This window comes from Toxorhynchites rutilus, chromosome 3, assembly GCF_029784135.1.
Source record: "Toxorhynchites rutilus septentrionalis strain SRP chromosome 3, ASM2978413v1, whole genome shotgun sequence".
Taxonomy (NCBI): Eukaryota; Metazoa; Arthropoda; class Insecta; order Diptera; family Culicidae; genus Toxorhynchites; species Toxorhynchites rutilus.
Window position 1 is genome coordinate 56,318,944 of NC_073746.1, and position 27,948 is coordinate 56,346,891.

At 40.9% G+C, this 27,948-nt stretch overlaps 4 protein-coding genes across 5 annotated transcripts; 3 read left to right on the top strand and 1 right to left on the bottom strand.

Annotated features, from left to right (window-relative positions):
* The first annotated feature begins 6,311 nt into the window (after nucleotides 1-6,311).
* Nucleotides 6,312-7,843, top strand: LOC129776685 (immunoglobulin-binding protein 1). Its single transcript, XM_055782479.1, has 4 exons — nucleotides 6,312-6,551; nucleotides 6,617-6,825; nucleotides 6,887-7,505; nucleotides 7,565-7,843. The coding sequence occupies exons 1-4, from the start codon at nucleotides 6,432-6,434 to the stop codon at nucleotides 7,673-7,675; spliced, it is 1,059 nt and encodes a 352-aa protein (XP_055638454.1). The 5' UTR covers nucleotides 6,312-6,431; the 3' UTR covers nucleotides 7,676-7,843.
* Nucleotides 7,844-13,611: 5,768 nt separating this feature from the next.
* LOC129773152 (uncharacterized) lies at nucleotides 13,612-14,136 on the top strand. Its single transcript, XM_055776726.1, has one exon. It carries the CDS (start codon nucleotides 13,612-13,614, stop codon nucleotides 14,134-14,136), a length of 525 nt encoding a protein of 174 aa, XP_055632701.1.
* Nucleotides 14,137-16,110: 1,974 nt separating this feature from the next.
* On the bottom strand, nucleotides 16,111-17,817 carry LOC129777490 (phosphatidylinositol glycan anchor biosynthesis class U protein). The gene is made up of 4 exons (XM_055783779.1): nucleotides 17,557-17,817; nucleotides 16,837-17,470; nucleotides 16,507-16,778; nucleotides 16,111-16,431 (listed from the first exon to the last, which is right to left on the bottom strand). Exons 1-4 carry the CDS (start codon nucleotides 17,678-17,680, stop codon nucleotides 16,178-16,180), a joined length of 1,284 nt encoding a protein of 427 aa, XP_055639754.1. The 5' UTR covers nucleotides 17,681-17,817; the 3' UTR covers nucleotides 16,111-16,177.
* Nucleotides 17,818-20,182: 2,365 nt separating this feature from the next.
* On the top strand, nucleotides 20,183-26,269 carry LOC129778284 (prolyl endopeptidase-like). 2 transcript variants are annotated; one of them, XM_055785091.1, is made up of 8 exons: nucleotides 20,183-20,493; nucleotides 20,789-21,152; nucleotides 21,210-21,623; nucleotides 24,171-24,330; nucleotides 24,403-24,912; nucleotides 24,979-25,115; nucleotides 25,177-25,389; nucleotides 25,448-26,269. In XM_055785091.1, the coding sequence occupies exons 1-8, from the start codon at nucleotides 20,400-20,402 to the stop codon at nucleotides 25,842-25,844; spliced, it is 2,289 nt and encodes a 762-aa protein (XP_055641066.1). In that variant the 5' UTR covers nucleotides 20,183-20,399; the 3' UTR covers nucleotides 25,845-26,269. The 2 variants fall into 2 exon arrangements, with proteins under 2 accessions (XP_055641066.1, XP_055641065.1); XM_055785090.1 differs by having other exon boundaries at nucleotides 20,184-20,493; nucleotides 20,753-21,152.
* The last annotated feature ends 1,679 nt before the right edge of the window (nucleotides 26,270-27,948 follow it).

Genomic DNA, 27,948 nt, shown 5'->3' on the forward strand with positions numbered 1-27,948 from the left:
GCACACTCGTAAGTTTGCAGCGCATGCGAAGTGAAGATGAGTTCGGTGGTTAATTACATACGATTATCCCTAAGGTATCGAAGAGTGCCTGGTGTCTGGTCATGTATCCAGTTCCATGTTGCTCGCTTTCAGCTTTCCAGAGCATTGAGGGAACAAGATAGACAATCGGATACCCCCGTCCAGGGTATCTTAGGTAGTCGTGATTCTGATCTTCTGTTCCTTAATAGGTGTCGTGCGCAAATTACGTAACGCTAAAAATGCGATATTTTTTGCCCCTTTGGCCCCTACACAAGCAGTAATCGAAGCGAACGAATAATTTACGTCGATAAATCGATTCAATCCCAGAGAAAAAAACATGACCACTGCAGTTTTATCCTGAAAATCAATCATTATCTTTGTCGCTAAACGCAAAGCATGAGAGATAATTATTGATTTTCAGGCGGAATGAACACCTTTTTGATTCCAGATGGATTTCTAGCAAAGACAAATATTAGTCCAACTAGTTATTTTTCTCAGTGTTACGATTAATCGATTATTTGGGACGATTTATCGTATCCTATTGGCGATCTAACGTACAAATCTACACCTAGGCGGCGCTGCGGTGAAAGTGATGATGGTTTTAAATTTTGCCATGTGAGCTTATAGTTCTTTCCATAAATTACAATGTTATAATCATAAAAGATTATTTGATTGCGATGAGTTTGTAAGAAATTTAATTCTGCGCAATTTTATATATAACATGTTATTTATTTACCTCTTTCAGTAGTGAAAACTATAAAAATATTGACAATGGTTGAATTAAAGAAGGAAATTCGAGAGCACAATCAAACACAAGTAGAAAAATGCACAATTCCTGCATGTGAGAACTACCTTGGAAAGCCCGGAAGTAAAATCAAGTATTTGTTTTTGAGTTTTAGGTTACATTAGCATCATTTTCTTAGTTCAAAAACAAAATCCAGATGTCTCACCGATCGTTTACGTTTTGCGTTAGATCGCCAATAACAAACTGCTGAAAAGTATTTCGATTAGCTTATGAACGATTAATTTCAAAAATCGGGGATCACTACTTTCAACCCATCTGGCGTTATTCTGAGAGGAACATGGACTGATATAAATTGACGTTGATTTACACTACTTCTTGGTTCAATGTTCCTAGGTTCCTGTCGTAAGGTGGTAAGTTTTGGTGAGAATATTTGATTTTATTTTTTGATTTGAGATTATCCACACACCAACTAACGATTCCCCTGCATACCTCAAAATGTTCCAGTTGAGAAGCCATCCGACGTTCAACGATTGGAAGCACTCTATTACCCGTTGGACCAGCCTCAGAGATGAACAGTGATTGGATGGAACCTAGGACTAATTATGATTATTATGGGATTATGGTGGTTCCAAAGTTCGTAATGGTTCAATCATGTTCTATACCGATGGGTCGAAATTGAGTAACAGAACAGGTGCTGGAGTGTATGGTACCAGAATAAAAAATTCTGTAGCTACGGGGAACTGGTCAACATTTTTTCAAGCAGAAGTAGCTGCAATAATAGAATGTATAAATGTCTGTCTTAATAGAAATTATAGACATGCTAACATTTGCATCTTCTCAGACAGTCAAGTGGCACTCAAAGCCCTTAATGCTTTCAAGTGCTATTCAAAAATTGTCTGGAAATGCATTTGCCTTTTGCGGCAACTAAGTCTGATAAGTTCGGTACAACTGTACTGGATTCCTGGTCATTGCGGTATAGAGGGAAGTTCTGCTCAAGCTCACCTTTCACTGGTTCTGTGGAATTTCTGATTGCGTGTTGAAAAGTGAGCTGAAGAAATGGGAAGACCGGAAAGTGACGGCCAACTGGATGGCTGTACAACATAACCAGTCAACAAAAAAAAGTATCACGCCGAGTATTAAAATTACTCAACAATTTCTGAGTCTTAATAAGAAAGACTTCAGCACATTCACTGGTCTTATAACAGGACACTGTCCGAGTAAATACCATCTCATAAACATAGGTTTAGTGTAAGATGATATTTGTCGCTTTCGTAATACCGGAAGCGAAACCTTGGAACATTTGCTCTGCAATTGCGGAGCTTTGACAAGACGCAACAACACCTTGATAAGGCTATTCTGGAGCCCAAGGACGTTTGGTCTGTTTCGCCGATCAGGATTGTACATTTCATCAGACAGATTATTCCTGATAGGTACTTATCTCGCTATAGCTTTCAGTCTACTTCTTCATCAATAAGCAGTAGATAAGCTTGAAGCGTAGTAGAAAAAACGGGACATACCACAATAGTTCAGAATAATGGACGCAGCGGTTCTCACCCAACAAGGAACAAATTAGGCTATCCGAGCGTCTTCGAGCGTCTGTTCACAATGGGGATGCGGCTCAAAACAGCGTCTATTCCCTATGTCAGGGGCGGCTGATCGCTGTCTTCGTGCCAGCGGGAACTCTGGAGACGGTCCTCCGGCGAAACAGGGAGTTGGTGCAGGTCCTGCAATCCGTAAAAATGAAACCCACAGGAAAATTCACATAGCAATTCGAGACAAGAAAATCGACATAGATCCACGTAAAGAGCATAGACGAGAAATTAGAAACTCGAAACATGGACCTGCGAGTCTTTCAATTTTCTTTGGATTGCCCGAATTCTTTCGGAAATATTGAGAGCCCGAAATTTAAACATCGTAGCGCTGCAGCACCACGTCCACGTAGCGAGAAGGATGCACCACGCCCAGCCATGCTGCAACGAATTACTCGACAAAACGTGGAACAATCCCGACTGAAGCGAAGGCAGCAAACACATCTCTTTCGGAAAAAGACGGGTGGGTAATGTCGGGGACATAACCGGAGTGACGTAGGACTATACAAAGGGGACAGCTTTTGTTAAATATATATTTTAAATATATTGTTTTATTTTCTTCACCTACGTGAATACCTACCTATCTACCTGAAAAATGGATTAGTTTACTGTTTACTCTTTATGAATATGTTGATGGTTCTGAAAAGAAACTTTGGTGTTGTGTTTTTGTTATCACTCGATATTCCCATCTTGTTCGGCTAAACCTTCCTGTTTAGCGATTTGTTGTCACTCGCCACAGCTTTCGCAGTTGGAAAATTTCTTCCCATCCAGCTTGTGACATATTTTACAGTAAATTACATTCAATGACACGTCGCATTACCACTACTTAGTGTCGGATTGGAGGTAATTTTAACCTGTAATTGAACATTTGCGATGACAGTGGTACAGTGTCGACTTTCAATGTGGGATCATAATTTGGATCTCTATGTTTACAAAAATGTCCAACTAAATAAGTCACATTACATGTCCGTCCAATTAGCTAAATGTCGAACTAATTGTAGATTACTGTACTTTCAATCTGGAAACAATTTAAGAATTGGTGAAAATTGAATAATCAGGAAAGTCCCCAACTATCAATAAGCTCAGAACAACTGCCAAATTCACATACTCATCAAATCCTGGCAAACAAATTATGAAAACATCAATTTGTGTTTTATTATTATTTTGGATAATGTTTTAGAAAGCATTGAACTTTATTTCCTAAACTCTTTTTTGGAAGGTTTAATGGCTCTGAAAAGCGCCTTGTTTTATGGAATGGTTCCAATTTAGAAAACTTAGTACTCGTGGTTTTGAAAAAAACCATTTCGAACGCCCTCGATGCCGCCTTGTTCTGGATTTGCCACCAAAGCAGTTTGTATAAAGAACAAACTTTTTTCTTCTGCTACCTGATGCCGTTTTGCGATTGCGTTTGCCACTCGCCACTCGCGGCAACTGCCTGTTGTCTTGATGTCCGCCGAACCGAATGTGTTATGTTCCGAATGTGTTATGTTCCGAATGCAGGTTTTCTTATCGTTGCGAGCAGCTTTGCCAGCTAACTCGATCACTCCGGCGGCCGAAACTATATAACGCCGGCTAGGTGGACTGGTACACAGGTACTAACGCGCTCGACCTAGCTACCTTTTCCGGTGCAATTGGCGGATACACCTACGGGAAATTGCAGACCACCACGGTTCGAGCGGGATTTTGCCTTTCCCTTCTCTTTTCCTCCTTTGTTGAGTACACGATGCCGCTGCCGTACAACCACACGGGTTTACCGTTTGAAAGAAAATTAAATATTTTTTTGGGGTCCGCGTGTTTTATACTCTAGCGGTACACACTCACAGGATAGAGACAAATCGGCAGACTCAGCCAAAGGGGCGGGTCCAACGAGACGAACGAATGAGCGTTAAAAGGGAGCGATGGCAAAAAAATACATTCATTACGATTTGTTCGCTCGTTGGATTCACATACAGGCTAAAAAAGGTCCTTTTCAGGATCACAAAAAGTCTAAAGAGTTTATTGTTTTGTTATCACTCGATATCCCCATCTTGTTCGGCTAAACCTTTTGTTTAGCGATTGCATTTGCCACTCGCCACAGCTTTCACAGTTGGAAAATTTCTTCCCATCCAGCTTGTGACATATTTTACAGTGAATTACATTCAATGGCACGTCGCATTACCACCACTCAGTGCCGGATTGGAGGTAATTTTAACCTGTAATTGAACATTTGCGATGACAGTGGTGCAGTGTCGACTTTCAATGTGGGGTCATAATTTGGATCTCTATGTTTACAAAAATGTCCAACTAAATAAGTCGCATTACATGTCCGTCCAATTAGCTAAATGTCGAACTAATTGTAGATTACTGTACTTTAAATCTGGAAACAATTTAAGAATTGGTGAAAATTGAATAATCAGGAAAGTCCCCAACTATCAATAAGCTCAGAACAACTGCCAAATTCACATACTCATCAGATCCTGGCAAACAAATTATGAAAACATCAATTTGTGTTTTATTATTATTTTGGATAATGTTTTAGAAAGCATTGAACTTTATTTCCTAAACTCTTTTTTGGAAGGTTTAATGGCCCTGAAAAGCGCCTTGTTTTATGGAATGGTTCCAATTTAGAAAACTTAGTACTCGTGGTTTTGAAAAAAACCATTTCGAACGCCCTCGAAGCCGCCTTGTTCTGGATTTGCCACCAAAGCAGTTTGTATAAAGAACAAACTTTTTTCTTCTGCTACCTGATGCCGTTTTGCGATTGCGTTTGCCACTCGCCACTCGCTGCAACTGCCTGTTGTTGTCTTGATGTCCACCGAACCGAATGTGTTCTGTTCCGAATGCAGGTTTTCTTATCGTCGCGAGCAGCTTTGCCAGCTAACTCGATCACTTCGGCGGCCGAAGCTATATAACGCCGGCTAGGTGGACTGGTACACTGGTACTAACGCACTCGGCCTAGCTACCCTTGCGGGGAACTCCAGATCAACACGAGCGGGAACTCCAGATCAAGGTTCGAGCGGGATTTTGATGTGGTGTACGGTTCGGATGAGAATGATCGTTACGGCAGCGAAGCGGGGATTTTTAAGCTGACTGGCTGGCTCGAGAATTACGCATGTGTGAGACTGCGACCGATGTTTCGTTCATTTTTTTCTTTTTCCTTTCCAATCGTGCTTCATTCTATTTCGCTGCTGCTCTGGTTGCCCGTTTTGGTCGGTACGATTTGAGGAGCACAAAATGGACCAATCAAAAATGGGCACATAGTGTATTTGGACAATGCTTGATATTTCACAATTATTCAATTATTTATCTCAAGGAAAATGAAATGTTATTCGTTATGATAGATGCGTAGATATATTTCTTATCAATTGATGCAAAAACCTTTGCGATCTATTGAGAAATGCTCGAGTTATAAGCGTTCCAAATCTTGCATTTTTTCCTACTTGTTCAGTGCCTAGATTTCCATTTCACCCCCTATATCTTCCGGTTAGACGTAGTCCTACGTCAAAAAGCGCCGCCTGGAAGAGAAAGGTTGTGAAAAGATGGAACTGCCTTATCGTTCTCAAAAATCGTGTAAGTTTTTCAAGAAAATAAACGCCTCGCACGAAGGCCTTGATTTCTTGATTTGACGCTGATTAATGATCAGCTGCATCACCATAGGAAGTAGTCGGTGTCAGCACATTTATAGAACATAAGCATATTGCAAAATTGCAGCTATGAAAAACTCATTGTAATACAGGGATTCGACATCTAGCTAATTGGACAGACCTGTAATGCGACACGAATAATTGGACATTGTTTGGATGCTTAAAATATTTTTTTCAGTCTGTTCGTCAAACCTGTCGGTAAATGGTTGGGTTACCTTAAATATTTCAGTCGATTTTTTTCCATGTTCGATGTCTGACATTGTTTGCCACTATTGATAATTGAAGATCTAGCAACACTTCGCTCCTCTGATAAAATATCGGTTTGCTGTCATTTACAAACAAAACAAAGTTCAAGAAATTGTGAAGTATGTTTGTGGTTGGCTCCGACAAAAGTCGAGTGTGATACTACTGCAGGTTCGATAATCATCACTAGAACATTTCAAAACCATCGAAGTAATGGCCGAGGCAAACGAAATCCCGATCGATCGAAAGCTTGGCGAAATATTCGAGGAAGCTTACAACCTGATGGACACTATTGAAGCATGCTATGATCCAATGAATAGTCCAGGAGTTCAGGTAAGTTCAGAAACCGGCTGTTCAATAATTACAAATTGCGTATTTACTTTCTCAACCAACCCTAGGCCAATATCAAGAAATGTATCGGTCTGTACGAGGACGCAACGCGGCTAGTCAGTTTATGTGGATTGTTTAGTTCGAACGAAACGTATGAAGAGATTGCTACCGAAAATTTGCGATATTTTCTTCTGCCGTTCTTTCTCGGTCAGTTGAATCTGAAGCTGTGCAACGCCGACCGCAAGCAGATAGTAGAAATGGCGGATGTTTATTTCAAGTTAGTGGGCTTGATTGTAAAATGTCTCGTTCTGAATTATTGTGAAATTGTCTTATTCCAGTGATTTCCTGCGTCGTTGCGAGAATTACGCATTGTGTCAAAAACCGGAAACTGAATCGGCGGTGGTGGCACGAAACGACACCCCTGGAGACAAAGTACAAGAGCTAGCTCGAATGGCACAAGAACGAAACACAAAGCTGCAGAAGTACCAGGAGAAGAAAGAGCTCACCGACCAAATCAAGCTACTGAAGGTGGCCATGAAGAAGGAACATGTCGACGATGAGATCAAACGGGAATTCTATCTGAAGCTGTTGAAGTCCTGCATCATGGAAGCACACGACGAGCTGGCCAGTATTGCACAAGAAAAGCAAATTCTCCAATATATTGACGTTGCGAGAAGGAACAATAGTAGCACCGAAAGTCACAAACCTACTCCGAAGGGACCACCACCAAGGCCATTGAAACCAATCATCATCACTAGGGATGCAGCCCAGAAAGCCGTTTACGGAATGGGATACCCGAGTTTACCCACGATGACGGTTGCTGATTTTTATGAGCAACGCGTGAGGGAAGGCATCTTCCCCGATGCCGAGAGGATGAAGGAAATCAATAAGAACTCCCTGATGAATCGAGTGTACCAGGATAATGCAGCAGAACTGGATAAGGAGGAAGAAGAAAAGGTATGGTTGGAACAGTTTAGATTGATTTTGAAGTGAGGTGTTCTGATTGTTCGTTCCAGGAAACGCTAGTCGAACAGGATGATGAGGAATATTTAGCTCGACAACGCGCGAAAGATGAGTTCAAGGATGACCATCGTCGTGGTTACGGCAATCGCCACAATCGTAGTTGAATTCAACCCGGGAGAATATTGGAACTCACATCAGCTCTTATTCGAAGCAGCCGACATCGATAATTAGTGATAGTATCGTGATTCATATGTATGATTAAAAATCGGTAAAAAGTCGTCGTTTTCATGTACATTAATTATTTGAATGTATGATGCTTTCGGTTGGTTGAATGGAATTGTCAATTCTTGGATGGGTTTTGGTTGTTGGGCTTACTTGCTGCTTATTGAGAAAGGAGTAGGCGGAAATAGCTGCCAATCAGGAATAATTTGCTTAACCCATTAACGACCAAGCTGTAAACATTTTTTTTTTAACAAAAACCATTGATGTTATTTCGATTATCGGTGTTACAGAAGAATTACTTCAAAAAAATTTGTTTTTTCGTTTTCCTGAAAATGACAAAAAAAAACCAAAAATCGTCAAACAAAAACATTGGCTAAAACCTACATTTTTCTTCCTGTAGGAAGTTCAATCCAATGTTCTTTTTCTACATCACAATGTATGTTCTCTTATACTGTAAGAAAAACTTATCTATTTCTGCATTTCGTATAGTTTTGTTTTTTGTTAGGTTATGTGAGGTTATGTACTTTCCGCACATAGTTGCCGAATTTATTGCCCAATAAAGTTATACAAAATCAAATGAAACTGATGGTAAGCGGTAGCTAACAAACTAAGTTATAATTTGATGCCAAAACCTTACCACATGATTATTTTCCAAAGCCATGAAAAATTATCAAAGTTGTTCGATTTATCGAACGCTTGGCCTAATATGGGTTAATGAAATATACAATCCTGATTGGCGACACAAACCAAATTTTCTTAGGCTCAGGTATTCTTATCAAGATGATAAAGTCTGTGGCTTGTTAATGCTCCAAAATTGTAGAGCAAATGTTCCGAGGTTCCACTCTCGGCATTACCACATACATTTTTATCCTAGTCCAATACATTCCAGCCGTGACCGGAATAAATCGCCGCAGTAAACAGAAATAACCGCTTAGAAAAAATGTAGTAGGCTCAGGGCCCGAAATCTTCGAAGATGAAAAAATTATATCCAGCCCTGTTATAGAAATCGAGGCGATAAGAATTTTGCTCGTTAGCCCTATTTTGCTATTATAGATACCGAGCAATTCGATAGCATCCACCGAGTGATAGCTATCGGTGCAACTGACATAATTTTTCGAGTTGTTTGGTTCGCTTGTTGCATATCTTCAAAGAATTATTTTGTTTTGGTTCGCGTTCCTGATATTTTCCTTTGGGAAACATTTCAAAAACGCTTAAATATATGCAATTGCAACATATAAAATTCGAGCTCGGTAAGAGATTATCTCGATTTAAAAAATACGAAATTTTGCTCGAAGTGATAGTGATAGTAGTTGTATCGACTTCTCTATTTAATATATAATAGGGCCCTTCGACTCTCCTCTCAGTCGCTTCGCTTCGACTAGCACTATTTCGGCATTCACCGTCAACATGCATTGAATTAACTAGAAATGAATTGACGAACGTGTAAAGTGCCCCATATTCAATATTATTAATGAATAAAATTGAATATTTTTTTTTCCCAAAATATATATTTTTATCAAGGCTCATATGGCGTTAGCCTCACGGGGCCGGGAGTCCAATACTTTGACAATTTTTCTTATTATCTATGTTAGTAATATGTAACCGATTACTCGCGGTTGGCTCGAGGTTAGTATTACAAGTGTTTTCGTAATTGGGATGTTGCTGTCTCCAATGCTCTGTACGTGTGCCCGACACGGGATACTTCCTATTGGGGTGCAGCTGACCATTAATCAGCAACGCCCCCCTAGTCTGTACCTCATATCTAGCGTGGTGCGTCTTTCTCGACTCGAGGAATCCAGGATAGAATGGTCACTAGCCGGCGCAATCATCAGTTCGTGTAGAGTTGTCATGAGCGGTACAACCTTTGGCTCTTGTTGAATGATCAGTGGACTGCGCAACCTTTGGCCCGTGTATCTGTAAAAAGTGTGTGTATGTATTGCCGCGACTAAGTAAAAGTTTATCGATTGGATAGGAGGGATATGAAACGGGGACACAACTAAGGAAACATCATTAAACGTTGACATCGGCGTTTCTGAGGAACAGATATAGATGAAGCAGAAGATCAGGATCACGGCTACCTAAGATATCCCGGACGGGGATATCCGATTGTCTGCCTTGTGCTCTCAGTGCTCTAGAGAGCTGAGAGCGAGCAGCATGGAACCGGATACACGACCAGACAACATGCTCGATGTCGTGGTAGCCATCGCCACAATCACAAAGATTGTTTGCTGCGAGCCCAATAAGCCGAGATATCACGCGAATGAAATCACGACCTACATTCAATCCCTTGAACCATGCACTCGTCGAGACCTTAGGGATAATCGTATGTAACCAACGACCGAACTCATCTTCACTCCACATGCGCTGCCAACTTACGAGCGTGTGCTGACGAGGAATGTGAAAAAATTCGTTATAAGCAATTTGCTTTCAAAAAGTGTGCCTTCTGAAGCACCCACCTTAGCTAGCGAGTCCGCCTTCTCATTCCCCGGAATCGAGCAATGAGAGGGAACGCATGCTAAGGTAATCTTGAATAATTTTCGACCAAAACACTCAATAGTTGTCTTATTCTTGTTAGGAAATAAGATGAGCGTTTATCAACTTTCATTGAGCGGATTGCCTCTATTGAGCTGAGACTGTCTGAAAAAATAAAATAATGGTCGATGGGCAGTGTTTCAATGATCCCTAGAGCATAGTATATCGCACCCATTTCAGTGGCATACACGGAACAAGGATCTTTGAGTTTGAAAGAGGCACTGGAATTTTCATTGAAGATGCCGAAGCCAGTGGACCCGTTTATGAATGAACCGTCAGTAAAGAACATTTTATCAGATCTAACTTTACCCCCATATTCTGCCGAAAATATCGGCGGAATAGAATCTGAGCGTAGATGATCTGGGATTCCATGGATTTTTTGTCTCATGGACAGATAAAAAATGACAGAGGAATTGCAGAAGTATGGGAAGCAAACTTGGTTGGAGATGCCTGGTGAAGGGTGCACGTCGTGGGTAAGGTACTCATGGTATAAAGACATAAAACTTGACTGAGGAGTCAGTTGGAGTAGATTTTCGAATTGATTGATAAACCAATGGATTCATGATCTTGCAACGGATGAGAAATCTGTAGGATAATTCTGTGAACCGAAGAGTAAGCGGGGGTACTCCTGCCAAAACTTCGAGACTCATCGTATGTGTCGAATGCAAACACCCCATTGCTATACGCAAGCAACGATATTGTATGCTCTCCAGCTTGAGAATATGAATCATGGCAGCTGATCGGAAGCAAAAACTGCCATATTCTAACACTGATAATATCGTTGTTTTGTATAACTGAATGAGGTCTCCTGGTTGGGCACCCCACCATGTTCCGGTTATTGTTTGGAGAAAATTGATTCTTTGCTGGCATTTCTGTTTCAAATACGCAATGTGTATTCCCCAGGTACATTTAGAGTCAAAATATACTCCAAGGTATTTGAAAAACATCGAATGCCTGATCGCTTTGCCGGATAGGTGAAGCTGGAATTGGGCGGGTTCGTGCTTCCTAGAAAAAACGACCATTTCGGTTTTCTCCGTAGAGAATTCGATACCCAGCTTGTGAGCCCACGTGAACAGGTTGTTCAGGGTATCTTGCAAGGATTTTTGCAGAACGGCGGGATTAGTACCCGTGATGGGAATAACTCCATCGTCTGCAAGTTGTCTCAACGTGCAATCTCTAGTTAGACAATCATCTATATCATTGACGTAAATACTGTACAAGAGGGGGCTTAGCCAGGAGCCTTGCGGTAGGCCCATAAAACTGTATCGAGAAGATTTCAAGCTGCCATGATTGAAAAACATGTGCTTTTCTGACAGTAAATTGTACAGGAAATTATTCAGAATTGGTGAAAGTCCACGATTATGAAGTTTCTCTGAGAGAATTTCCATGGAAACTGAATCAAATGCCCCTTTGATATCGAGGAAAACGGAAGCCATTTGTTCTTTGCGAGCAAATGCGATTTGGATTTCAGAAGATAGCAGCGCGAGACAATCGTTCGTCCCTTTACCTCGGCGGAAGCCAAACTGCGTATTTGACAGCAAATTGTTCGCTTCAACCCACTTGTCCAAACGAAGTAGAATCATTTTCTCTAACAATTTACGAATACAGGATAACATTGCAATCGGCCTATACGAATTGTGATCGCAAGCCGGGTTTTCGTATGGATATCACTCTCACTTGCCTCCAATCATGTGGGACAATATCCAGAAACTTGTTGAACAAGTTCAGCAAACGCTGTTTTGCCAAGTCGGGAAGATTCTTCAACAAGTTTAATTTAATCTTGTCCGACCCCGGAGCTGAATTGTTACATGAGAGGAGGGCAATTGAATCAATTGAATATTTTGGTTTGTGCAATATAATTGATCGTCTAGGGCAATATTGCGCCATAATATTGAACGTGTATGGGTCGCTTAAAGGAGGACCCCTGTCTGGAAGATCGAAAAATGATGATTTTTCGTGATTTTTTTCGGATGTTAGGAATAAAGTGAAATGTTCAGGCATTTTGGTTATTGTTTAAGGTATATTTGAAGATGTATTTTCCATTTTTTGAGTGCACAAATAAAGTTTATAATGCTGTTGACAGCTGGATGCGTAGATGCTGTCTGAAAATCGGTACCTTGCTGGTGGTATCGGTTCTGAAGCAGAGGGGTGTCGCAGAACGAATTGCAATGAATATTTTGAAACTTTAGGACAATACCTAAAGCGTTACGCAGGGGTGTAACGCCTAAATGGCGGCCATTTTCGTTAAAAATGAGTTATTTCTCATGAAAAATCGCTGTTTAGAAGCTCATAAAAAATCGAAAAATTAAGATATCAGTAAACGGCTATGTAACGTTTTAGATAATTCATTTTTACATGCTGATAAAAAATTTCAACCGAATCGGTCGAGTAGATCTTGCGATATCGATACCACCAGTTGAGAAAACATGGTTTCGAGAAAAACGCGTTTAAAAATTCGTACAGCAATACTATATCCCTTGAGGTGTCTCATTCTTTCGGCTGTAACTTTCCAACGAACTCAAATATCGAAAAATCCTTTTAGGACAACATTTCATAGGCTTTTCAGAAATGTAAAAAAAACAAAAATTCGATTTTTTCGACTTTTCAGACCTCGACTTTCCAGACCCTTAAGAGCGAGGATGACTGTTGAACTATTCCAGTCAATGGTTATTCTACCTGACGTGACTAATGAATACAAATATGCCTCTTTATTCAACTGACTTCAATCCACATTTCTATTTCCACCTGACTCGAATCCACAATTCCGCGTCCACAATCTTATTTTACGTATATATAAAGTTAAACGATGACAGCGCCAGTGGTTGTGTGGTTAGCGTAACAGCCTCACAATCCGATCGGCCTGGGTTCAATTCCAGCTAGCGTCGTTGGGATTTTCTGAGGCGAAAAATCTTTGGTTACGCCTTCATTCGGAGGGGAAGTAAAAGAAGTTGGCCCGGCTCATGAGTTGTTGAGTCTGATAGGTAGGAACAGGTGGAGTCGCCTCCCTGATGTCGGTGATTGGCACTGAAGTGACGGAAATAGGCCGACGAAAAATAAGCGAAGATAACAAAAAATTAAGTTGAACGAAAACTTGATTTCTGGTGCAAAAAAATTGTTACACCATTAATTGACGGTTTATTGTCTACCCATTAAGGCCAGACAAAAATATCAAACCTTAACGGGGGAGATACTGCCTCGCCTCATGCGGTTAAGTCGATGCTCTCCTAGAGCGTTAGGTTCGTTAGGGCTGGGGATAACCCCCAGAAGGTGCAAGCGGTGGTGAACAAGGCCCTACGTACTAACTTTGCTAACAAACGCATTGTCTATACTGACGGGTCCATTACCGATGACGCCTCAGCCATTGGGGATACTCGACGGTAATGCTAAGACTAGCATGAGAGTTCCCAATGAGTTTAGCATTTTCTCGTGTGAAGCTCTAGCCATTAAGTTGGCATTAGAGAGCGTCACCGATGCGAATAGCGTCATTGTTTGTTCGGATTCGGCGAGCGTCCTCAAAGCTGTAGAGGGTGATAAAATTAAACACCCCATCATTCAAGAAATTGAAGAGCAGCTGAGAGGAAGTAGTGCGACACTATGTTGGATTCCGGGTCACACCGGGATCCCGGGAAACGAGAAAGCCAATCGGCTTGCTAACGAAGGGCGGAGCGGTTCCATTACCAGTATGGGTATGCCTGGTAAGGACCTCATTAGAAGGGCAAACAATTCCATTCTCCTCACTTGGGAGGCTGAATGGAATCGTGAAAGGGACCTGCAGTTTCGTAAAATTAAAGCATCAACCGGCAAATGGAAGGACCGAGCCAACACGTATGAACAGCGAATTCTCTCGAGTCTTCGCATCGGGCATACGTGATTGACTCATAACTTCCTAGCAAAGAAAGAAGAGCCCCCTACCTGTTGCGGCACCCGCCTGACAGTGGAGCATATTCTAACGGAATGAACCATTACGAACACTGAACATATGCTGTACGAGAAGGTTTGATCACTCTGTATGGAATGTCTTGGTTCCATCCAAACACTGTTTATTTCTAAGGATATTCCAACGGGTAAGAGTTTGAGGATGTTCAAGTGGTCAAGTTTTAGAGCGCTTTTCTTAGCCTCTAGCTGAACATGTTTCAACGGTAACAGGTTAAAGATAGCCTCCAATGGAACCTGATATATGAATCGAGTCGATAAGAATCTTGCTCGTAAGCTTTTGCTATTATAATTACCGATCTAAATCGGTAGCATTGACCGACATAATTTTTGAGTTGTTACTTGTTGTATACATTTAGAGAATTAGTTCGATTTGGTTTACATCCCTGATATTTTGCTTTGGGAAGCATTTCAGAAACGCTTCAAAATATGCAATTTACAAAACATAATGTTCGAGCAAGAACTTTTGCTTCTGGATTCGATTTAAATAGTACATAGGGCCTATTATAGATACCGAGCAATGTCGATAGCATCGACAGAGTGTAAGCTATCAGCGTAACTGTCTGCATTTTTCCAATTGTTTGGTTTGCTTGTCGCATATCTTCAGAGATATATTCCGTTTTGGTTTGCGTCTGTCATATTTTCCTTTGGGAAATGTTTCAGAAACGTTTAAATATATGCACCATAGCTGGCCATATAAATTATTTCTCGAGAATATTTTGGTTGATAAAAAAACGAATATATTTCAAGAGAGTTTCCGAAAATTATCAATTGTCATGTTTTACTGGAATTTGGTTGGTTGAAATAAGTGTAATATTTTTATGGAACCCCCTCCTACTTCCAGAGAAGGGAGAGTCGTCAAACTATCATAGAAACATTTCTCATACCCAAAAACCATAACGTGCCATATTTAGCTTCATTTGCTTCAATAGTTCTCGAGTTATGCAGAAATTTGTGGTGCATTTGTTAGATGGCTTGTAAAGTGTTTGCACCGGTGAATAGTTAGGATCTTGGATACAAAACAGCTGTCGGAGGAGTGGAAGGATGGGGTAATCTGCCCCATCTATAAAAAAGGTGACAAGCTGGATTGTAGGAACTACCGTGCCATCAAAATCCTGAATGGTACCTACCAAAAATTGTCTCAGCTTCTTTTTCGCCGTCTATCGCCAATATTTTCCAAATTTGTGGAGAGTTATCATGGATTCATACCGGGTTGCTCGACGACGTATCAGACTTTTTACATTCCAAAAGTGCCGCAAGTATCAGGTCCTTACAAATCGCATTCTTGTCGACTTCAAAGCCGCATATGATACAATAGCCCGACGACAGCTATTGAACGAACACGGCTTTTCCCGAAAGCTGACAAAACTGATTCGGACAACGATGAACGGTACGCGGTGTAATGTGCGATTCTCAGGCGATCTGTCCGAATCCTTCGAGACTCACAGGTGACTTCGACAAGACGATGGACTCTCCTGTATGCTCTTCAACGTGGCGTTGGAAAGTGTTATGCGGATAGCGGACTTCAACATGCGGGGCACGATTTTCAACAGTTATAGTGCGCCGATTATGTGGACATAATCTGAAAAACATATGCGACGATTTTTTTCGTTATTTGTAACATAATTAGTTTCCCAAGACGGATTGTAAGGTCTTCCCCAACCCCATGTCTCCCCGGAGGACCATCGTGCACAGCTCTGCTTAGAGTCCCACAATAATCAGTCGCCCCTAAAATGGGAAATAGACGCTGTTTCAAGCCACACATCCATGGTGAAATATTGAATTAAATAGCCTACACCCTCCGTGAGTTGGGGCACCTATTTCGAAGGAAAATACGAGCCAATATTGTCCTGAAAACTAAACCAAACGATCTTCGGCAATTCGGATATTCAGATTGTGGTACCTTGTATCATTCGTAATTGTTTTCAATCTATTTGTCACACTTAAAGTCAACAGCCTTCATCAATACTTACTCTTTCTCACTCCAGCGCTATTCTGGCTTCCTTGCCGTCGATCGTGATGTGCATTCCGTTCTTTAGACAGAACTCCCGCTTGATGTACGCGAAGAAAAGATCCGTTATGAGGAAGATCTGCGCCGTACAGAAAACTAGAGTAACACCAAAGTAGAAGTTTGCGTTAGCTGAATTGGAGTAAATCCACAAATGCCACACAGTGGGTCCCAAAACACTGGTAACAAGCATCGTTGCCCCCACGATGAAATTGTGGCCCATGACTGTGAATCAGAAAAAAAAAGATTGTCGTAACAAATGAAATTGCTCGAAATTAGTAGTATTCCATCCAAACTCACATTTTGAGATTGATTTCCAAAGTGGCAGCAGCGATAAGTACATGCTAATATCTCCCACACAGGGATACGGTCGGAAAACTACACCCAGTGCCAACAACATCGTCATCAGCATGATCGGTTCCTTGTGAAGTTTGAATGTCAGCGGGAATAAATACAGCACAGTTGCGTTGATTTGGAATGTACAGAGGAATAGTGTCCGGAAGTGGTCAAACATTTCCGTAAAGAAGTACCAAAACAGACCAATATTTGGCTGCAGATCGCGCGAGTTCAGACTGCAAACGAAGGGAACAATATTGGTTTTATGTAATGCCGGAAAAAACAAGTACCTACATGAAACCATACGTTGCATCCAGAAAACTCCAGTCACCAATGATGCCGAACGCCGCACCATTAACCGCCAGGAAAGCTAGCAAGAAGGTTAGACAAGTAGCAATTATACTTAAGGTCTTATTTTTATCATGCTCTGCGATAAACAACGCCGATGGAATTATCAGCACACAAGGATAGATATTGATTTGGGTTTCCAGTGCCAATGCAACACAGGCTATGATTCTTAGCCTATATGATGTACCCAATAGGAACAATGCCAGCAAAAAGTTGCTCAAAACTGTGGTCGTCTGTCCGACACAGTTCAAGATTGAGTACGGATTGAACATATATGCTAGGGCTACATAGTAAGGAATGTATTCCAAATCATCCTTCGAAATTTGCAGCTCCTTTGTCCCCTTTGCAAACGATCGGCTCCGCTTTAGTTGTTTGCTGTACAGCTCCTTGATAAACACTGCAGCGGCAACCTTGAGCATCAGTATCGTACCCACTTCAAGCTGAATGAAAGTCATGGCAATGATGCTTGCAGCTTGCTGGAATAAGTACCAAACCGAAACGAGCACGAGTGCATTTTGATGATACAAATCACTGTCATAGGGATTGGTCCCGTTGGCGTATAGATACGCCCCTTCAACCGCTGGAAAAGAACGTATAGAAATGTTCATTTTATTAGCCGGAGTGGATTGTTTTCTATCAGATTGGGAGAAAACTTTTGCAACTTACCTCTTTTCCAAGAGTTGAGAGGGGTGGCAACTTCAACCCGATTCTGGATCGTGACTGCATAGTCTGAGTTCATCAACATGTATCGAACGGCAGCACCGAGAGTAATGCTTATGTACCACTTCATTTCTATCTAGAGTTTTTTTTGGTTGCATGGGATGTTCAATGGTTACGAGTGGTAATCGATTAATATATTTGCGGCATGATTTATTATTTTGTTTCCAATCAGTAGCTTTTTCTGTTTTATTTCAAACTTATCGTTTAACTGTCATGCTAGAAATCGAGTGCAGGGATGCCAAGCTTCAAATGATTACCATGATGTGTAAAATGCGCACATAAAATTATGAAATGTCACATGTGAACAACTAACATGTTGAGCTACGACCGGAAAAGAGGACCGACTTTTCTTCTGACTCGTGTCGGTCCCGGCGGATTTATAGTGGACTTTACTAAAAACCATTTTCTAGCTTCGTTTTTGTCGTTCCCAGTGTCGACATCCTCCAAACAAAAAAATCTACTGTCGGTCCGATGAGACAGGCGCTAAAACAACGGAAAAAAATCAGCGTCGGTCCCCACGGACATACGTGAGGCTCAACGTGTTAACTGGCGCAGAAAAAATATTTGTTCAAATTTTATTACTACGTGAATTTTGCGGAAATCAAACTCAACATTGATTCTGGGCCTGACCCATTTAAAATTAAAATTGAATGCCCCAGATCAGCTCTCAACCGGCTGGGTTAAAAATTTAAGGTGTGTTTTATTCATCAAAAATGGGCCTGATCACGAACGTCACTTCACGGTGAAAACGAAATGATTTGTATGCAAGATTATATGTACTATGTACTATATGTAATCGTTGCGTGTCCCCACAACTCCTTTCTAATTAGAACCCCTTGTACTACTATACTCGATCTGTTTTAGTAGATTATTACGATTGCGATTTTTCTCTAATGTATTGTTTCCAGCGTCTTTTCAACTACTACATGCGTTGTCCGTGGTTAAGTAGTCATCAACATTCCTTCAATGGTTCGACTGAAACATCTTTCGCTCTGTTTTCAGGCTTTTGAGACTAAATTCGAAATTCAAATCATTGCCAAAAAGCCAATCCAGACCATGAAAATGCCTCAGAATCTAGTAAATTCTGTCATATGTTAAACGGCGAGATCGTCTATGAACTATGGTCTTTGTCTATGGACTGCTTGAGAATCATAAACGATAGAGATCACGCTTTATTTCAACGGCCAAAAAAAACAGTTCAGTGTGATTGGTGGCGTGGATTCCTTCACCTAGTGATTACCGCTACGCATATCGTGCTCATTCCTGATCTGGCCGGGAAATGTTCACAGACTTGCAGGAGTATATGCTTATCTTTGAGTGTATTACTTTGCATTTAAGAAGTATTATTCGAAATCGAAATCTCTGCTATTTACTAATTCTCCTTATTTTGTGCTTTAACGAGCCTGACTCGTTAAGAAGGAGAAGTTCCACAGAATGTTGTTGCCGTTGAAGCTCAGCTTGGTTCGTGAATCTCAAAATTGTCTGAAACGATCATAGACAATCAATATCGAAAACAATTGATGCGTTAAATCCCTATAGACTGAAGACTTTTTGTCGGCCGATAGTTTGGTCGGCTTCTTAATCAGTACAGAGAGCTAGGCACATGCGCACATCACACCGATTTTGTTGGGTCGGTGTTTACAGTAGCAGTTCAAATTATCAGCCGATAGAAAGTCTGCAGTTTGCAGAGACTCTTGAAGTCGAGCATTGCGAGACAAATGGTCAAAATAAAACGACAGACAGTTTAATGTGTTTTTGTTTTATTACAATGCCTGATCCCAAATTGAAAAGGTGATCCAAGTGGAAACGATGGAAACGAAAGTTCCGCCCACTCGCCGTATCCTTCAGAGACGTAGCTCCTTTTGACTATGGTTCATTTTGATCAATGCCACACCACTCTGTTTCTTCTGACTCTTATCAGTCTGAAATATTTATTCAACTTTAAAAAAAAATAACTCGAATTGAAGATACAGATTGTACTAATTGTATATTGCAGTTGATGTACATTGATTGAAAAAAATCAGTTACAGAGGATCACAAAGTGTATCGAGAACTGAGAAATCCATTATTTCGGTTTGAATGTAACTGAAAGTAGCTAATGAAGGAGAATTGTAATAATTGATTCCAGTCACGTGAGGCGAGGGCTTTACTCGTATTGTTGAGCTTTAGAATTTGGAACGGCAAGTTCAATAATGAACGTGCAGATCCTAAGATTTGGCCAATTTAAGCACCTGCAACTACGTGGCGTCATACTGCGTCATATTTTTACAGTTTTGAAAAGGACATAAAATTCAATCGTTTTAAATGTTGAATAGTATGACTGAGTTCGTGGATTATACAATCAAAAACACATCACCCACGTATCGACGTTCGTATTTTTAAACACTAGAGCCTGTGATCACGTTAAAGCAAATCCATCAATTCAACAAAGTGTTGCTTTTCACTCTCGACTCCGAACCCGATCGCATCAATTTTTGTAATGCTGGACAGAGGTCGTATGCGTACGCAGTGTGCAAAAAACAATCCTGAAGGGTTTCGCTAACCGGCTTTCACGTAACGTCACGCGTATGCCAGCTTTGTGCAACTTTTGCAAACGCCGCTCCTCCTTCGGCACTCCAATTAGGCAGTCTAGCAAAACTTAGCTACGCTGTGCAGCGTTAATTGCAAAATTGAAAGTCATTCGGCAAACAAAATCATAAATCCACCGCTCATTTGGCGACAAATTGGATTTCCGCTTTAAGTGCAATTCGGTGTGCAGTTCGAAAAACGTGAATCTAGCGGTGGGTTGCATGAAAGCACTGCGCCAGCTGCACAGACTAGGAAAGGATAGCGGATTCCTTTTTCAATATATCCTTCGTAAAGGCGCACAACGGATTCATCCAAGTAAGTAGAGGGCTACACCGACTAGAATTGGATTCGTTTTCGGTTTCGTTATTACCTATCAGATTTTTCTGATTTGACCAACGATTCTCACATTCATGAATGAACAATACTAGGATCTCGTATGATTTTAAAAACAATAGACAACCATTGTAAGATGTATAACCAACAAATAGCGGCTAGCCTTAGCTAGCTATTATTTGTTCTTGATAATAGCGTATTTACCATAATAAAACTTACGCTTCCAATGCGGGTGTGTTAGTTACAACATACCTGTCGTTATATTTATTCTATTCAGGGCAGTTACGAAGTGTCGAATTGAGGGCGGCAAAATTTAGTCGATTAGCAATGCCCGAAGTGCAGGAAGAAATGCCTACCTTCCAGTATCCGGAAGCCAGAAGGGATGAGTCGATCGTGGATGAGTTCCATGGTGTGAAGGTTTCGGATCCATATCGCTGGTTGGAGGATCCCGACTCGGAAGAAACCAAAGCGTACGTAGAAAAGCAAAACCAAATATCCCAACCGTTTCTGGAGCGCTGCCCCGAGTGGAAGAAGCTGAATGAAAATTTAACCAAACGTTGGAACTATCCCAAGTATTCGTGCCCGTTCAAAAACGGCGATCGGTATGTGTTTTTCAAAAACACCGGATTGCAGAATCAGGAGTAGGTATATCTAAGTGTTAATGGTTGATTCGATATTAAAATTTGGGACATTTTCAGTGTGTTGTACATTCAAGACTCATTGGATGCCGAACCGAGGGTTTTCCTGGATCCCAATGCGCTGTCCTCGGATGGAACCATCGCTTTAGTCGGTACAAGATTCTCGGAAGACGGAAATCTTTTCACGTATGGCCTTAGCCAAAGTGGGTCCGACTGGGCCAAACTCAAGGTGCGGGATGTGAACACCGGAGAAGATTTTCCCGAAACCCTCGAACACACCAAGTTTGTGACGGCTTCGTGGACCAAGGATAACAAAGGTTTCTTCTACTCTCGCTACCCTGTTGTAGAGGGGAAAGCCGACGGCTCGGAGACGGCAGCCAACGAGAATCAGAAGCTGTACTATCATCGGGTTGGGGAAGGCCAGGATAAAGATGTGCTGATTGCCGATTTTCCCGAGGAGCCCTCATGGAGACTGTAAGTTTGTTTTTGCATGGCACGTATTGGGGATGCTTATTGCGTTTGCTTTTTTGGGAAAATTCGATGGTATCACATTGAGAGTTGCGATTCATCTATATTGGCTTGATGTGTCGTATATTGAGTTGATTATTAATTGTGTGCTTCTTGACTATGGCCGGAGGGAAGAGCAGAATTTGTGCTCATACTTCAATCAGCATTTCGTTACGACTTTCTGTGTTAATGTCAGCAGCTATTGTATTTTGATGACCCCTTTTAATGAACAACAGTAACTTCAGCGTATTTGGTCATAAAATCGTCACGTTCTAGGAAGATTAGCATCTATGACACTAAGTAAACATTTGATTGAATGTAGCACCTCAACTCAATCATTCAAAATTATGTTTATGTCTAGAGTGAAAGGTTCTTTCTTTTTCAAATTATTATTCCTCGGTGGATGACTAATGAGGGATATCATCGACGAATAGCTGCAATTGCACTTATTTAGTCATTATGGATTAATTTCCGGAGCAACAATGCGCTTTTTACGATCGTACTTTTTTCAAGGACAGTCGCTCTTATAACATTTCATCTTTACCATTTCATCGTCCTTCCTCTATTGTTTCTTCCACAGTTTTTTTTTTTCAAATCATTTATTGGTAAAGCTCAATCGCAATACTTTTACAGAGCTGAAATTCTTTGTATTTTTTATGGCAGAGTTACACACTTTTTAACTAGGCGAACCTAGCCAAAACAAAAACAACTGCCTCAGGACTTCTTAATGCCAAAGGGGGACACGTTTCTGCATGCTCGTACTGTTTAGTCCTGATTGTCTATTTTTTGATTGTTTTTTACAATTCGTTTATTTTTACTGGTTCAGTTACATAGGTCTCAGCTATACATCTAAAACTATTATTTTTTAACACTTAATTTTAATGGGGAATAGAATACTCAACCGGTCACTCGCGTTCGTCACGAATTTAGTATGGTCGAAATGTTTTCTTCAGGAAGAGGAGGTGATTGTGACAATTTGGAATTCTCAATTCAATTCTTATTTATATTATATGCAGTAGAGCCTGCCGAGGTGATCTACAGTGCGGATTATATGCTAATTCTATAGTAATTCTACAAAGTTTTCCGAATTATATCAGTGAGTATTGGACTCTTGCTCTTTTGTTTTAGTCATGGCTTTCACAATATCCGACCACTGGTATGCATGATGGATAGTTTAATGATTTCTGTGTTGATAAACCATAGTTTCCATGTTGAAATATCTTTTCTCCCGTTTGCACTTCATTTTTATTCCGTTACCCGCGATTTTTGTTATTCGAAGAGATCTTGCCAGACTATTTCGCTGATAATCGGGGTTCTGCTGTGTATACATCTTTACTCAGTCTTCACTTGATAGGAATAAACCGAATACTCGCGCGGAAAAAAGGTATAAGGATACAAGTACAATCACACACGAAGATCGATAGCTTTAAGGAAAACATGGATTTGAGATATGTAATCAAGGTTTTTGTTTAGCCAACACATCTCTCACGATCTCCGGTCGATGATAATATGGAATTCTATAGATTTCCTGATTCATGGATAAATCAAAATGCACAGAGAAATTGATGTAGCCAGGAAAACAAACGCGGTTGGGAATATACGAAGAAGGAACAAATCGCATGGAGATGAATTCATGATAGAAAACTCATGAATTCAGAGAGAAAATTTAGCTCGATGAACTGCTCAAATCTGCTGCTTTGTGTGACGGTACATTCAATGGAACCAAGCGATTGTTGCTTGTCTGCATGTAGTGATAGATTGTTTTTTACGTCGATACATGATCTGCGTGTGGTCACATGGCCTAGCAGCTAGCGTGGCGCTTACCGTTAGGAGACATTGGGTTCGTTTCCCGTTCTGATCACCATGCAGAAGTGTGTGATTGTTTGGATTAAGGGTCGATTCTTCAACATCAGCATCATAAACGTAAACGTTCCGGGCATTCCTGGCTTCGGGCAACTTATCAAGGTGCTAACATTTGCTGGTAAAACTCCACCGGTAGAACCCGGTGATTTTCGTTTCTGCGACGTTCGGATTGCGTGTTCGATCTCTTTGTTGGTAATCTCTCCTATTAGTGTTGTTACGGTAAGCGGTGAGACCAGGAACTGCGGAACTGTATTTAGCAAAGATAGCATTTGTTCGCACTCTTCATCGGAAAGTAAAGTTGTCACAAGGGTACATATTTATTACAGGAAGTAGTGTTCAGTATTCGTAATGCGATAGGACAGACAGTCATCCAGGCTCTTTTTAACATGTGAGAATTGGATAAGTTTCTTTAGACTTATTGCCATTCCCCGTCTTGCGTGATTTCTACCTTCTGCTCGTCGTTAATAGAAATATGTCGTTGGATACGATATTACGTGGATACGTAGAACAAAATGTGGTTACACAAAATTAGTGCACATTTGTAGCCAAAAGACGATGAACTGTGGATGAATTCGATTCGAAGCATCATTTCAATATCATATTAAATTGTGATATACCACTTTATATCTTGGATTTACATTATTTATCCAGATCACCCGAAGTATCTGATTGTGGCAAGTATTTGGTTCTGTTCATCATGAAAGGCTGTAAGGATATGCTGTTGTACTTCAGCAAGCTTGGAAAATCCGAAGACATCACTGGGAAGCTAGATTTTGTTAAGGTCGTTACCGAATTCGACAGTGATTACGATGTAAGTATGACTAGCAAACATCACGATTCGTAACGGTACTTATAATCTTCGGTTCCAATTGTCACATTTTAGTACATCACCAATGAGGGCAGTATTTTCACGTTCCGTACGAACAAAAATGCACCAAACTATCGTCTGGTGAACATTGATTTCGATAACCCCGCTTTTGAACATTGGAAGACGCTGGTCCCGGAACATGAGAAGAACGTCCTTGAGTGGTCGCACTGCGTCAACCAGGATAAGGTGGTGCTTGGCTATCTGGACGATGTGAAATCGGTGGTGCAGGTGCACAACCTTACCGATGGTAGTTTCGCTTCCAAGTTTCCGCTAGAAATTGGAAGCATATTAGGTTTTAGCGGCAAGAAAAAGTATTCGGAAATTTTTTTCCACTTTGTGTCATTTTTGACACCGGGTATTATTTACCATTATGATTTCGCGAAGGATAACGCGGAACCAACGATCTTCCGGGAGGTTCAGGTGGAGGGCTTCGATAGTAGTCTTTACAAGGTCGAACAAGTCTTCTACAAAAGCAAGGATGACGAACGCATTCCGATGTTTATTGTACAAAAGAAAGCCGAGAAGGTGAGGTAACATTCAGTGTTTATTTCGAAGTAACAATTCAGCTTTTTATTCTTTTTTGCATCACAGCAAGAACATAAACCCTGCTTTCTGTATGGATATGGAGGTTTCAACATTTCAATACACCCATCTTTCAACATCACTGGTATAGTGTTCGTCGATTCCTTCGACGGCATTTTAGCGTACCCCAATATTCGAGGCGGCGGGTGAGTTATTGATTGCTTGTTACTACCGCACAGACATTTGAATTTTCATCGTCCGAAACAGTGAATATGGCGAGCGGTGGCACAATGGTGGGCGCTTGCTGCAGAAACAAAACGTATTCGATGACTTCCAATATGCGGCGCAATATCTAGTCGAGAGCGGTTACACACGTCACAATCAGATCGTTATCCAGGGCGGCTCTAATGGGGGTCTGCTGGTTGGAGCCTGTATAAATCAGCGTCCGGATTTATTTGGAGCAGCAGTTGCTCAAGTCGGGTAAGTTACGCTTCGTCGGAACTGCCATTCCAGTCCAGATTTTCTCCTCTCATTCCAGAGTGATGGACATGCTGCGTTTCCACAAGTTCACCATCGGGCAAGCTTGGGTCACCGACTACGGGGACATTGGAGAGAAGGAGCACTTTGAAAATTTGTACAAGTATTCACCGCTGCACAACGTGCGCGCGCCAAAGGCCGAGAGCGAACAGTATCCGGCGACACTCGTACTCACCGCGGATCACGACGACCGGGTCAGTCCGCTGCACTCGCTGAAATTCGTCGCCGCATTACATCACGCCGTTAAGGGTTGTCCCTACCAGAAGAATCCGTTGCTGTTGCGCGTGTACAGCAAAGCCGGTCACGGATTGGGCAAACCGACAACGAAAAAAATCGACGAAGCGACCGACGTTTTAACGTTTATGTACAAAACCTTGAAGTTTAAGTTGAACTGTTAAGGGCGCAACACTCGGCGCCAAGCGCATGAGGTGTGTTTCTTGTTAGCTGTTGTATGGCCATCTTCTTTTTTGTTTACCCCTTTTATACATAGCATAATGGGTTGTATTCTTAATTTAGTCCTTTCGTAGTCATTATGATAATGGAATGAACGAAAAACAAAACTAAAAAATCAGGTAAATTGTAGATTTTGTATTGCATGAAAAAATAACAAATTCAATAAAAACAAGTATCTTGAATAAGTTGAAGTGGAGCAAGTGTTGTCAGAGACAAGATGATGAGTGTCCTTTTAATATATGGAAGCTAACCATAATGGTTTAAATTTAATTTTTTCCATTTGTTGCTTTAAAATTGTTTAAATATTACATCAAGAATTGTTAGGCAATTGCTCAGTTATGGAGTAAAGGTATAGTTTATAATCTGGATATTTCGTGTTTCTGTTTTTTTTTTGGAGTTGGGCACCAAATAATGAAAAATTGAAATTTAACCAAATATAAACAAACCCAATTTTACCAACATTTTTACTCTGGAATGGGATAGATAAAAAGTAAGCCGATGCACATAATAGGTCCTCAAAAATTGTCGCGATATGTAGCGGTCTTGGTTAGTGTTGCGTTTACGAAAGATATCAATGATATGCATTTGTAGCACAACTTCTCTCCAACCATAATTAAGGGGATATTCTAGTGTAGAGACACGAATTTCGGACGTTTTTTCGAACTCCGTCAAAATAAACAAAGAATATTTTTACTATTCATGATATTTTCATGATTATTTGTTCGTTTATCTTTTAACAATAAAACAAAAATAGAACAGAGAAAAAATAATCTTAACTAGAATTGTTAAGAGCTGATGAAGTGAAAGGGATCAAAAACGTTGTGCAATGGCGTAGGGGAAAGGGGGGCAGTTTCGGACAACACTTGTAAAAATTAAATGGTACAATTTTCAACCAAATTAAAAATATAAGTGAAGTTCGTTCATTTTATAAGTTTAATTATTTTTGCCTTTGATAACAATACCTTTTTTATAGTGTTGATTATCATGAGAAAAATAACACTCCTGATCGTTGCAACTCTTTTGACATTTCAATTGGATCTTTTTTGACAGCCGTTTTGATGCAGTCCGCACTACCTAGGTTAAACCAAGGCGCCTCTATATATACCAGGTGAAACAATCATATGAAATGCACTTTCAGCCATATTGGAATTGCTGTCGGTATTGTTTACAAACAGCATCAGAACGAATTTCATTCTCATCCAGTTCATCCACTACTCTCGCATGTGAAAATGCAAAAATGGCGTATCCTAGCAATAACAAAACAAACAACCCCCGCTCCACAAACCGTAATACCCTTCTCATTGAAGTGATGATGTTGCTTCACCTGTTATACATTTATACAAGCGCCTTGGTTTAACCCAAGGAGCTGGAATTGACAGGTGGTTCGTTTTCGACATTATGAGGATAAGGCATGGATGATGCGAGAGGGGATGAAAAATGACAGCGGTTTTTTTTTGTTTATAAACAAAGTAGATCAAATCTTTATGCGTAGAGACGAATGAACTGCAAAGATTTAAAGTCTCTATAATACAATACCTTCCTTCTTTATGCTACATAGCGGTCCCCACCAATATATACCTACGCTGGGCTGGTTTCAATCGAACTAGCTGTTGTGTCTCACAACCCGAACGATCAGACGAGTCTTCAGCTAAAGCAATACGGCACAAGCCCACCGGTTATTAAGAGCCACCTCTTTTATATACCCACTAGCAAAGCTCCCACAATCGCTGAGTTTCCAATCCCAGCAGCAACGGCAACAACCCTCACGTCCCGTAGAACAGCAATGCAGACAATAACTTGCAGCAGTCACCGAAACACTACAATGATGCCAACAGCGTAAACAAAACCAACATTTATGCGCAGCAAACACATAGCGGCATGCACTCCTCATTGCATGCCATTTGTTATCCTCTTTCTCGGAAAACTCTAGCCGTTCGTTTGGCCGCTGTCAATTCGAACTCAAGTAATGGCTGAACAGCAGTTCTGACATAACGTTCCACCTTATTATACCGCCTTGGTTTAACCTAGGTAGTGCGGACTGCATCAAAA

Coding starts and splice junctions, on each gene's coding strand:
- LOC129776685 (XM_055782479.1), top strand. CDS start 6,432: ATGGCCGAGGCAAACGAAATCCCGATCGATCGAAAGCTTGGCGAAATA. Junction 6,826..6,886: donor ATGGCGGATGTTTATTTCAA/GTTAGTGGGCTT, acceptor GTCTTATTCCAG/TGATTTCCTGCGTCGTTGCG. Junction 7,506..7,564: donor ATAAGGAGGAAGAAGAAAAG/GTATGGTTGGAA, acceptor TGTTCGTTCCAG/GAAACGCTAGTCGAACAGGA.
- LOC129773152 (XM_055776726.1), top strand. CDS start 13,612: ATGACGCCTCAGCCATTGGGGATACTCGACGGTAATGCTAAGACTAGC.
- LOC129777490 (XM_055783779.1), bottom strand. CDS start 17,680: ATGAAGTGGTACATAAGCATTACTCTCGGTGCTGCCGTTCGATACATG. Junction 16,779..16,836: donor GATGCAACGTATGGTTTCAT/GTAGGTACTTGT, acceptor CTTCGTTTGCAG/TCTGAACTCGCGCGATCTGC. Junction 16,432..16,506: donor TTGGAAATCAATCTCAAAAT/GTGAGTTTGGAT, acceptor TCTGATTCACAG/TCATGGGCCACAATTTCATC.
- LOC129778284 (XM_055785090.1), top strand. CDS start 20,400: ATGAAAGCACTGCGCCAGCTGCACAGACTAGGAAAGGATAGCGGATTC. Junction 24,913..24,978: donor TACAAAAGAAAGCCGAGAAG/GTGAGGTAACAT, acceptor TTTGCATCACAG/CAAGAACATAAACCCTGCTT. Junction 25,116..25,176: donor CCCAATATTCGAGGCGGCGG/GTGAGTTATTGA, acceptor CGTCCGAAACAG/TGAATATGGCGAGCGGTGGC.